This window comes from Hydra vulgaris, chromosome 12 (genome assembly GCF_038396675.1).
Source record: "Hydra vulgaris chromosome 12, alternate assembly HydraT2T_AEP".
Classification (NCBI taxonomy): Eukaryota; Metazoa; Cnidaria; class Hydrozoa; order Anthoathecata; family Hydridae; genus Hydra; species Hydra vulgaris.
In genome coordinates this window covers 79,126,271-79,139,259 of record NC_088931.1, presented here as the reverse complement: position 1 = coordinate 79,139,259, position 12,989 = coordinate 79,126,271, and the positions used below count along the sequence as shown (strand labels likewise).

Sequence of the window (12,989 nt, the reverse complement as noted above, 5' to 3'; positions counted from 1 at the left end):
CAATTGCTACGCATAATGAGTTTAAGAGCAAACTGAAGCAAAAACTTTTTATGAAGTTTTAATGATTGCGAAAAAAGTGTAACTTAATTTTACCCTTTTTCCACTGATACTTATGTATTAAGGCACAAACAAGTAAACAATAACTGATTTCATGAGCCATTCGGAGTTTCACAGTATAAGTGCTTTAACTTAGAAATGAACAGCTCATTCTTTGAGATAGGCATATGACTTCTGGCAGATTTAAGCAGGTGACTATATCCTACAGAGCATAGAGCGACAAGCCAGGTAATCTTACCATTTAAACCACAGTGACTCTAGTTTATATTGGGGGACAACTAAAAATTGATCACATTCACAAATCAGAAACAATACATCATTAAGACTATTTCCTCATTCTACAATATACTATTAAAAAAACTTCTACATGATAAAATAAACAATTTAGGTAATGAAAGAATTATGTTCCGTTGCATGACTAGTTTTCTTTATTAAATACGATCTCCTATAAAGCTTTCATTAGTTGACATCTATATTGTTGAACAAAAAGGTACAAAGCTAAAAAAAATTATAAATTCTTTTTGAAAATTTCTCTTTGACAAATTAGCAAATTTTTTTTTACGTAAAAGAACAAATGTAAAATGCTTTCTTTAAATAAGTTACCTCTAAAAGATACAATTGCTTATAATGCTGTCATGAAAACATTAAAACCTAATGATTAAAGTATAAAAAGTTTATTTGATTAATGTAAAGCTCACGTATTCAACTATCTATGTAAAATATGGGTTTGTTAGAGCTTTTTACAGCAAAATTGTGAAAGTTCTAGATGGAGGAGTTCTACTAAGATATTTAGTAAATACCATTTAATTTCATTATGTCAAAAATGAACTTATATTAGCTTTATTGCTTACAGAGACCGGAAAATTTTTATAACGTGCTAATAATTGTCATTTGACGATTGGTGATTTTGAACACTTTGAAACTATTTGCTTTTTAATAAACTTTTGATTAAAATTGTTTTACCAACGTTTGGAAAGTTTTTTTGACACATATTTTTCAAAAAATACTAAAGTTGCTTCTTTTTGAGTTATCATTGGTACACTTAGATCATTGACCAACATTGGTTGATGATCCACTTTTTTTTTTTTCAAGATTTAATTGTATGGAGCTTTCTTTTTTCACATTTGTCAAATTTTTTATAATTATAGAAATAGCTGAGTATTTTTATGAGACCTAATATTCTTTAGCGACAAAATTTATCCACCTTTACAAATTAGTACTTTTTGGAAAATGAAGTTTTGATATTTTTTGACCATTCGAGTACTAATCGAGAATGCTTAGAAAAAAAACATATAGTATTATGGAAATATTTTTACTTTACAAATATTGAATAAATTTATATACATATATAGTAAAAATCATGAAACGTTTGTGTTTCTATTTCATTATTTTATTTTCAAGAGTAATGAAATAACGTAGTAAACTATAAAACCGAAAGCAATAATATATTAATTGTTCGAATCGCTTTATAGCAAATTCTTTTAACTAAGAATTAAAAAACTCGTTAAGAGTTAAAATAAAAATAACAAAGTAAAATAACAAAAGTTTTATCATTTTAATACTTTTAACTTTTCAATTTAGAAACAAAAACACACACACAAAAAAAACACAACTTTTAAAAGAAGGAAAAAAGTTAAGGCAAAAAAAAACTGGACTTCATTCATCCAAAAAAAATGCAACAAATCGTGCTTTGTATTTATAGTTGCTTATCTTTTAACAATCTTTTAAAGGTTTTAAAAATTGGTTTTTTAAAATAACAAATATGCGCTACTTATTTATAAATTGTATGTTATTTATATACGCTATTTATATGTTAAGCATATTTAAGTTATTGTTGAAAAGTATAAACTTACTATAATGTTGGATTTGTAAGCTCTGGTTGCAAACTGTATGTAATAAGTTTGGCTATCTTTGTCATCACTTGTCAATACAATAATTTTTTTCCAACTAAATGCTGTCATTATTTGCAGCCACACTTGAACTTGTTCTACGTAAGAAGGAACCATTCTTAAGAACATTGGATGAAGGTTCTATTTAATATAAATTAATTAAATACAAATTAAGTTTTATTTTATTAAAATATGTTGATTCATACGCTGTTACGTATATTTTTTTATTTAATACTTGTCGGCGCACGGCAATTTCAATTCAGCCAAAGCATAGTAGCTGTCTTAAAACTAAAAACAAATTTAATTTCTGTAAAGCGAGTTTAAAGCATAATATTGCATTCAGAACATTTTTATTAATAAGATGGCATCTCTAAAAGGATACAAGTATCCTCTTTGTTTTTCATTAAGTATACAAAGATATAGACGTAGAAATATAATTGCTAAAGTTGATAAAATCATGTTAATTACTGATATTGGTATTATTCATGCAAGTGTTTAAGTCATTTTAGACACAAATGTTTACCAACGAAAAACTATCTAATGTAGAACTTTCAGAAAAATTACATATTCTATTAATAAATTTAGAACTAAATAAGCATAGGATATTTTTATTTTTTCAATACTTACGAGAAAGTTAATAAGTTAGTAACAATATTTACTTACATTACTAAAACAATTTACTAAATATTTTAATACTTACTAAATAAGAAGTTGAAAGTTAAAATAAAAGTATTGTACCTGGCGGTACAATACTTTTATTTTGACAATGGCGGAAGAACAGAAAAAACTCAATGGAGTAGTCATTAAGAACAAAAAAGGAAAAAGTGTTGAGTTTTTCATTTAGAAATAATAATTTATATTTATTTTTGAAACCATTGATTTTAAATACAAGTTTAATAAAAAAAACTTGCAACAAGAAAAGGCTATTTGCTGTGGCGACGGCAACTCACTTAGAAAAAGTAAAACTTTTTTTTCGACGTAAGTCGGCTTACCAAGGTGAAAGTATTTTATTGTGAAACTATTACTTTTTTGTGAATAAGCATCCAGTTCTAAAAGTTTGGTACACATTTTATGCGGTTTCTTTTTATTTAAGAAATAATGTTAAGGAAAACTGTCAAAAACAAGTGCGGAACTATAAAAATGTTCAGCAAAAAACATTCTTAACATTTTCTAAATAACTTTATACTAATTAAAAAAGGTTAAAAAAGATTTTTCCAATAACGTGTTATTTTAGTTTGGCTAAAACCTACACAACTGAAGAGGTGAACATATGATACCAATAGGCTCAAAAAGACTGGCCACATTGTTGTAGAACAGCGCTTTCTAACATTTTTCTGACTGACGAAGCTGGAAAATATTTGATGACGTTTTCTATTACCTGTAATTTGCTCGTATTTATTGAACTAACTCTGCTGTTTGAGCCTCTTTACTAAAAGTTCAGGATTCAACTTGGCAAGTCCAAGGTCTTTGATTAGAGTCATTACGTTTTTTCGGTTGGCCTCCTCTATTCAACTGCACTTCCAAAACTACAACTTTTATTTCAATTGTTTCCTTGCTGTGTAACTTGCTGCTTTCTTTTAAAAATAAATGATCATTTTTAGTCGGAGTTGGAACAGAGAGCATGGATCTGTGCGGTACGTGGCAATGGTACGTGGCAACGAAAGATTGTATGGATAAACGATTTGAGGCACCTCGGAAACGTTTTGCGGGATCAAAAATGCAAAAAAAGTAGTTGTTTGAGTGTTCTATCAGTTGCCGTTAAGTATCAAACTTCATGGCGCTCTTTTCTCCCTGTATCAACCTGTAACCTATAACAATTTGTTAATTGTATAAATTGGAATGCAAGTAATTTTCCACATCACTTAATACATTGTTTAATATTAACATACAACATGCTTCCCAATATTGTACAAATATTTAAGTATTGCTTTTTGTAACTTCTTAAATAAACCACATGTATCTAAATTATTAAAACTTTACAAAAAAAATAAAAAATACGTCTAAGCAACTTATTTAAGAGTTCTTATGCAGTATTTGCAAGTGAATTACTGCACTCTAGTTTTGTCATGATCCCCAACATGCAGTTCTCATACATTTTACGACTTGCTTCTACGCAATAATTTTGCAAGCTTATCTTTATAAATTGTCTACACAAATAAGAAAATGTAGTTGTTGGATAAAGATAACTTCTCCGTGCCATTCAAACTAAATAGTTCTGTTAAAATGCGATTTGACACTCCTTTAATCACTAATAACACAAACTGAAATGTCACTTACGCTTTTATACTGAAATGTTGGTTTGTGTCACTATGCTTTTATACTTGTATAAAAGCATAGTGACAACTTTTGGACAGTTTGAGAAAGAAAAAATTGTGGAGATTTTTTGAAACTTTTTAAGGTTTCTTGAAAGCTCTAGAAAACTTTGGAAAACTTTCGGAGCTACGAGAGAGTTTTGGAAGTTCAGGATTATTTTAGAAGTATGCCCGGTATTCAATACAAGTTGAGACATCTCGAGAGCACGCAAATTTCAAAATATTGTAGTCACTGTCACAGAACAGTAAATTTTTGGTGAAGCGACAGCTATTTTATTTTTGTTTTTGGCAAAACAAGTTAGAAAAACACGTTTCCAACCCATGCACTGGAAGTTCAAAAAGTGGCCATAGGTGGATTTTTTTTAATGCACCATTCTCATCAATTTTTAGAAATCAATCTTTTTTTAGAAAGAAAATCGATGAGAAATAATTATTTTTTTGGTTCTCTTATGTCCAGTGTCCTACTCAGAGAAACACTTTTTCTGGTAAAGGGTAAAAAAAGTTCGCTGAAATTCGCGCACTTTTTATACCTTTTAATTTTGCTGTTGTTTTTTTTTTTGAAATTTTGAAGAATGAGTTAATAAAATATCAAGCGAAAATTTTTCGATAAATATTGTTTATGAAAATATAATATCTCAAAAGTTCCGCAGAGTTCCACCCTAAAATATTATTGTAATATTATTACCAAAATATAAACTTATTAATACTAAGACTCAACATTCTATTGAATTAGCTTTGAAACAATTTGAACATGACTTAGCTAAAACTTCTAAATCAGATCCTAAGAGATTTCATGCATCCGTGAACAGCAAACAAAAGTATAAAGAAGGAATTCGCACTTTAAGGTTTCCAGATGAAATTGTGAGTGATAACCTTTTAGATATTACAAATTTGTTAAACATATGTTTTCAATCTGTATTTGCTGAAGTTGATAACAAAGCCTTACTGAGTTTTGATATTGTTACTCATGTTCACTGTGAAAATGATATAAACAAAGTAATCAGTTTAAAAGAAATTCTTGTACAATTAAAATCATTGGATAAATACAAATCCTGTGGGAACGATGGAGTACATCCGTATATACCGAGTACCTGTTCTTTAAGTCTGGGTATTCCTATTAAACATATTTTTAAGCTATCACTTAAATCGGTAGTGGTATTAAAAGCATCGAAAGACTCAAACATAGTTACAATTTTTAAAAACCGCAATAAGCTTGACCCTTTCAATTAGAGACCTGTTTCTCTTTCGTCAGTTACATGCAAAATTTTAAAAAGGATATTAAAAGAAATTATCAATATGCATCTTTTAGACAATAAATTTGGTAAATAAGAATCAGCGTGGTTTTTTAACAGGTAAATCTTGCTTTACAAATTTACTTGAAAGCCAAGATATAGTGGCTCTAGCAGTGGATCAAGATTATCTTATTGATATCCTCTTTACTGACTTTTCTAAAGCATTTGACAGAGTTCAACATAGAAAACTTATATTAAAAATTGAAATTTACGGTATAAAGGGATTCATTCTTAAATGGAATAAGTCTTTTTCATTGAATAGAAAGCAAAGAGTTGTTCTTGAAGACATTGCTTCTACGTGGCTTAGTGTTTTAAATGGTGTACCGCAAGGCTCTGTTCTGGTACCAATTTTATTTTTAATTTATATCAATGATCTTCCAGATAAACTAAAAAATAAATGCAAGCTATATGCTGATGATTGAAAGGTTTTCCACATAATCCGTGATAACAGTAGTTATGATCTACACGATGACATAAATTCTGTTTTTAATTGGTGCAATGACTGGAGTATGCAACTAAATATAGACAAATGTAAAATAATGCATGCCAATAAAAGCAATAAATTAAGTAAAAATATCAATAAATATTACATTTCTGGTTATCAATTGAGTTCTGTGGATAGTGTGAATGATCTTGGTATCATGTTTAAAAGCAATCTGAAGTATGGTCATCATATATCTGCGTGTGTTTCTAAAGCAAATAGAACTTTAGGTCTTATCCGACATACATTTTTGTTTTTAAATGCTGATATACTTAAATTGTAATATATTTTGCTAGTGCGACCTCATCTAGAATATGCGTCTTCTATTTGGAAACCATTTTTAAAAAAAGACATTAATCTTGTTGAAGGAGTACAACATAGAGCAACAAGACTAATTCCAGGATATTCAGAGCTTCTTTAAGATTAAATAGACTTCATTTTTAACAAACTTATTTATGAGAAGAGAAAGAAGCGATTTAATTAACTTTTTTAAATGTCTTAATAATTCTTATCAGCTAAATACAGTATCTTCCCTAAGGAACTTTTGTCGACCAACTGGACCAGCTAGAAGTGTTTGTGACAATATCCACAATCATAGATATACTTTGAGATCTGTAGACACTCGAGTAGAAGGAATTTTTTTTTCAATCGTATTATTCCGATTTGGAACAATTTGCCGTTTGATGTCGAACTTAGTAAGTCAGTGTTTAACTTTAAAAAAAGTATTGATGAACTTTATTATGTAAATTAAAATTTCAAATTGCAGTTTTTAAACATGCTGCTAAAGTGGATTACCACTCAGTGAGCAATTGCTCACAGCAGCAATTAAATAAATAAAAATGAATTTCTTTTCCTTGGAGATGTTGTCATGGATAACCAAAAAAAATATCAGCTGCCCCAAATTGCCCGAATCGGATTTGTGGGCATTAGAGCATAAGTATAAAAAATATAAATCCTTGCAAAATATATATACCCCCGAAATGAGGGGGTTAAAAACTTTACGTGCCATTTGCATTGGATTCTACCTGAAACTGTATGCTTTTAAAGCACACTGCAATAAAACCGTCAGGGCTAGGGTCAGGGGTTAGGGTTAACCCTAACCCTAAATCTAACCCTGAAGGCGGAGCCTTGGAGAAATAGTACTAAATTTACTCCACTTACAATGATTTCAGGGATGCAAAGTTAAAACTTTATCTTGTAAATAGAATAGAGGAGAACTGTTCAGCTTCAGTTCCTTTAAAAGATTTTATAATTCATACTTTATAAAGAATCTATGCAGTTCAGGAACCTGTGCTGAGGCACTTGGTATTGGAATAAAAAACAATATAAATAATAATTCTCACGTGTGTCTCACAAGGCTGGTTTTGATGTTGCTACAGGTCAAAGAATATATAAACAAGTTTTATCATAAGCTGAAATGAACAGAAATTAAAAATGTGAAGAATTTTCATTTTTTAATTGGATTTGATTGGATTTAACAACAGTAATAACAAAATGTCTATTCAGAAAAATCAATAGTCATCATACACAGTCTACTGCAGACCCTTAAGGTTTTGCATTCAAAAAGGAGTCCAAGGAATTTGTGCTCGAATGAGATCACTTCATTATAAGTGAGATAGAAAGCTTGGATATGGTTTTATTAGACGCTTGTAGATTTTATAATGAAGTGAATTGCATTATTGAACATACAATGATTGATGGGAAGGTTCAAAGGATATTATCTGGAACATCCAAATGTTGTTCAAGGTGTGGTGTTTCTCCAAAAAATATGAATAGTCTTGATTATACTCACAGAGAATTCAAATATGATTTCAGTCTCCATGCACGGGTTCAATCGGATGGTTTAGCACATTGCATATCAAAATGAAACAAAAAACTGGCAAGCAAGATAATAAAAAGAACACAATAAAAAAGTATCTATGACTAAAGAGAAGGTTTAAACAGATTTTATTAAAAATATTTGTTATTGATTTTCCCAAAAGTATTGGCTTTAGAACAAGCTTCAAGGTGTGCTTTTGCAGCATATGAACAAACAACCCAAAATCTGGGTATTGATAAAAACCTTATATTCAGATTTTACATCTTGGTAATACTATCTTCAGGATATAAAACAGATTGCCTAAAATTCAACGATTATTGTTTTGAAACTGTTAGACTATTTGCATCTTTTTATCCGTGGTATTAAATAGCTCGATCTCTGCAAAAAGTACTGGTACACGGACTTTAGGGTGTTTCATATTTTATCAATTTTTGAAATCGAACTTGCGAATCGATTTATAAATTGACTATTTGTATAAAAATAAGTTTGAGCAAAAAAAAATTTAAAAAATTTAATTTTTAGGGTCCCCGCCAGTTCGATTTTTGGCCAAAATTGTCGGGTGTTTTAAACGCCTGGCGGGGACCTTAAAATTTATCTAAATTTATCTTCTTTTTTTTTAAATGTTATATGTTAGATTGAATGTTTATCACATAAAAGGAGCATGTCGAAAAAATAAAGAAATTAGTCTACATAATATTTTGAAATTGGTGAAAAATCCAAATTTTCTTTCACAAAAACCTATTTTATTACTCGGTGGCGTATAAAAAACTTTTTTTATACCCTAATAAACTGTTTCCAAACCCGGAAAAAACTATAATTTAAATAGTTTTTTTATTAGTGTTAAATGAAGTCTAAAAAAAATAATAATTGGATCCATGGAGTAACATGCCCCGGACACTAACCTTAATGACCCCTACTTAATAAACATTAGAGAGCAATAAATTGAAAATCCGGAAATTTGGTCGGAAAATATTTTTAGAAAATGTATATACCAAGGTACTTAAATAATAATTTAAAATTTAACAACTACTTTCCAATGCGAAGACAAAGTATTTAAACTAAATTTGCGTTACTAATAATAAGTGCTTTAATATTTTTTTAAATAATATTCAAAATGGCTAAAATTACGAGACTAAAAGCTAGAGCTTATTTATTTGAAGAAGAAAGCCTGATAGAAAACTTAACTCAGATAACTTTTTCAACAAATAAAGAATTAATTCTTAACTTTCAGTTTAAAAGATCTAGTAACAAGTTAACTCCATCCAAAAGGTTTATTGGTTGTACTGATGGGCCCGATTAAATTCGCAAAGTGCTCCGGACTTGTCAATTGCCCTGACAACTGTATTCTTTTTGCAGTAAAAAAACCATGGTTAGACGGAGGTTATAAAGATGGATTATTAACGGATAAATCTATAAGGTAAGTTTTATAATTTCAATTTATAATAAAATAGTTATTATAAATTTGTATAATCATTCGAACTTAATAAGCTAGTAGATAATTAAGGTTTTTTTGTAGTACCACTGCAACTAATTTTTTTAGTTGTTATTACGTGTGGATTATAGCTTAATAATGCAAAATATAAGGTGCATCTTAAAGTTAATATTTCTATTTTATTTAATGTATTATCTTAATTTTTTCAGGAATAATATTACTCGTTTAATCGATAGTTGGGAGACATCAAAGAAAAGTAAGAATAAAGACTCTAAAGCAGCAGAGAAATCTAGGGAAGAATTCAAAAAGAAGGGGGAGCAGGTATTTTGGATTGGTAAAGATAATATTAAGGAAATCTTAAAAAAAACGAGCCTTGATAAACTTTCATACTATGTTGATATCCAATTTTTAAAAGACCAAAAGTCCAGTCGTCTAATGACTTTGGGGAGCAAAGACATGAGATATAAAACGGTAAATAAAGATAAGAAGCCTTTAAAAAGTTGTAATATTAAACAGTTACCCCAAATAGACGAATCAACTACAGATCTAGAGCTTCTCTCAGATATCAGTGACGTGAGTACAGAATCAGATATTTCTTTTGATTTATCGCAACCCGGCCCAAGTAACGCAAAACAAGAGTTAAGGAAAGGTTTTGTTAAAGATATTGCCATGACATCAGTCTCAAAAAATATTTCATCAAGAGATCTAGTGCATGTATGTACGGATTTAATCGTAAGTTCAGGCGGAAATGTGGCTGCTTTTTCAGTGTCTCATTCAACTATTTGGCGAGCTCAAAAAAAATCTATTCGGGAAAATGCTGAACAATATAAGAAAAATGTAAAAATTGCTACCGCTAAAGCTACTTTTCCCATAATAGCACATTTTGATGGAAAAATTATCGAAGACATCACAGAAGGTACAAAATCAAAAAGAGATCGATTTGCGGTCTCGGTAAATATTGATGGTAAAATGAAGCTCCTTGGCATTCCAGCAATTGATCGTGGTACTGGACAAGCTCAATACGATGCTTTAGTTAAAATACTGGATGAGTATGGAATATGTGATGACGTGAAAGGTTTATGTTTTGATACAACAGCTACAAATACAGGAAGACTTTCTGGTACAAATGTCAGGTTTAGTCATAAACAAAACTCAATTCTACTAGAGCTGGCTTGCAGGAGGCATGTTTATGAGTTACATCTAAAACACTTCTGTGAAAGACAGTGCAGTGGAAAAACTAAATCTCCAGAAAACCTAATGTTTAAACGGTTCCAATTAAACAGTAATGACATTAAAAGTAGCATTGACTCTTCAAAGTTTGTAAAATATGACACTCAATCTATTGCTACCACTTTCTTAGAAATCTATAAACTCGATGCTGTAAAATATTGCGAGATTGCTCTAAAAAAAAACACTTTTCCCAGAGGAGACTACAAGGAGTTATTGAAACTAACCCTAATGTACTTATGCCTTGAAAGAGATTTTAAAATTCAAGCTCCAGGGTGCGTGTCTCATGCACGTTTTATGTCCAAAGCTATTCATTATCTCAAGATTCGGATATTGAGTTTGCAACTGTCTTATGAATTGACAGACGATCAAAAGAACGAAGTGCAGTCTACTGCTGAGCTTATCTCAATCTTTTATAACGTCTGGTTTTTAAAAACCTCTTTACCTTACGCTGCGCCTTACCAAGATATAAAAGCCTATTGGCAAATGACAAAATATAGAGGTTACGTAGAACAATATGTTCAGAATTCTGAAACAATTTTAAATGGAATTGATGCCACAATGGTTTCAATGGAATCACATTTATGGTACCTTTGATGAGACTTTAATTCCGCTGGCTCTTCTAGACCAAGGTATTTCTGTTGCAGAGAGAGAAGAAGTTGCAAAAATGGTCTTTTCGAAACCAGTTCCTGAATTTTTTTCGGCATTCCGAAAAATTAAATTTGTTAAAAACTCTTAACTTTAACCTAGAAAAACCACCAAGTATTGCCCAACTAGTGGGAGAAAACTCTTGGTTCATATTTAGTTTGTTAAACCTTACTAAGCTAAATGATAAACTTTGGTTAAACAGCCCGGCACCACTATGGGAGTATATTGAACAGTTTAAGATTTTTTCCCAGTTTGTTTCCAACCTTGCAGTGGTTAACGACGTTTCTGAAAGATCTATTAAAGTTGTATCAGACTTTGTAAATAACGTTCACAATGAAGACGATCGTCAGGACTTACTGCTAGCTATTCACCAAAGAAGAGAAAACCTTAACAAGGCAAAGACTAAAGAAGATTTGCAATTAGCATATCAAGCAATTGCAAAATAGATAATATAGTTTTTAAATGATGACTTTTATTTAATGATGTAATATTGATTTGTAAATATGTATTTTTTATTTAATTATACTTAAACATATCATTCTTTTTTATTTTTTATTTTTTACAAAACCAAAAAAAACTTTGCAACAATACCAAGAAAATCATTTAAAGTTGAAAAGCTACCCAGTGGGCACAGGACGTAAAAAAGACGTCTTTTAAACGTCTTTTGAACGTTTTGGACGTCTTTTAAACGTTCAAAAGACGTCTTATTTAGGTCCTGTGCCCACTGGGTACCATATACTTTCTAATCTTGAGGCAATAAAACTAATAACAACAATACCACTTTTAACAATGTTGCAGTAAGTTCATTAAGTCTTTTTTATTATAAAAATAACTAAAATAAACAATTGTTATTAGGCTATTAAGGTTAGCGTAAGGGTTAGGTTACCTCGAAGGATAAAAGAAATTTTTTTTTAGACCTGTATATACCTCATTTGACACTATTATTAAAAAAATCTAGGTTATTGATTTTTCAGCGTCTGGAAACAGTTTATTAGAAAATCAAAAATATTTTTTATACGCGATTGAGTGATAAAATAGATTTTTAAGATGGAAAATTTGGATTTTTCACCAATTTTAAAAGATTCTGTAGACTAATTTCTTAATTTTTTCAACATGCTCCATTTATGTGATTAGTATTCAATCCAACATATAACATTTAAAAGAATAAAAAAAAAATTTCGATAAATTTTAAGGTCCCCGCCAGGCCTTTAAAACACCCATCATTTTTGGCCCAAAATCGAACTGGCGGGGACCCTAAAAATTAAATTTTTTTTTTTTTTTTTTGCTCAAACTTATTTTTATACAAATAGTCAATTTATAAATCGATTCGCGAGTTCGATTTCGAAAATTGATAAAATATGAAACACCCTAATGGACATGGCATAAATCCAAACCTTACATTACCCATAGGACTTACGTCAGATAAAGCTGTTATTTTATCACTGATCCTGTTATTTCATAACTGCGTAAATCAACATCACAACAACCATAAACTATTTCCTTTAGATGTTTTTCAATTATTTAAATAATCTTCAAACGATAACAGTGCTTTATAAATTTTTGATGTAATTTCAAAATGTCAATGTTTTTTTGCACTATTTTTTGTTTTTATTAATGAGAAAACATTAATTAAAAAGGTGGGTTAAAAATCCAATAAAATTTATTCAAAAACCTATGTAACCAGGGAAAGTATCTAGTTACTGAGCACTATAAATATTCATAGCAATTAAATGAAAAAGTTTTCATTTAATTGCTATAATAATCACTTTTATAAGAAGCACGACCTTATATTCTCTATCTTCCGCTATTGAAGTGATAAGATGTGTTTTTGA

The 12,989-nt window shown here is 29.7% G+C and overlaps 1 protein-coding gene across 2 annotated transcripts in view; it reads right to left on the bottom strand.

Annotated features, from left to right (window-relative positions):
- The window catches only part of LOC100197210 (glutamate receptor ionotropic, NMDA 1), a 73,153-nt gene that overhangs the window by 52,088 nt on the left and 8,076 nt on the right, over positions 1–12,989 (bottom strand). Inside the window, exon 2 of one of the 2 annotated variants that reach the window (XM_065814573.1) lies at positions 1,911–2,087. In XM_065814573.1, coding sequence (XP_065670645.1) covers positions 1,911–2,087 — 177 coding nt within the window. The remainder of the gene's footprint in view (positions 1–1,910; positions 2,088–12,989) is intronic. The other variant, XM_065814574.1, reaches the window with a different exon arrangement.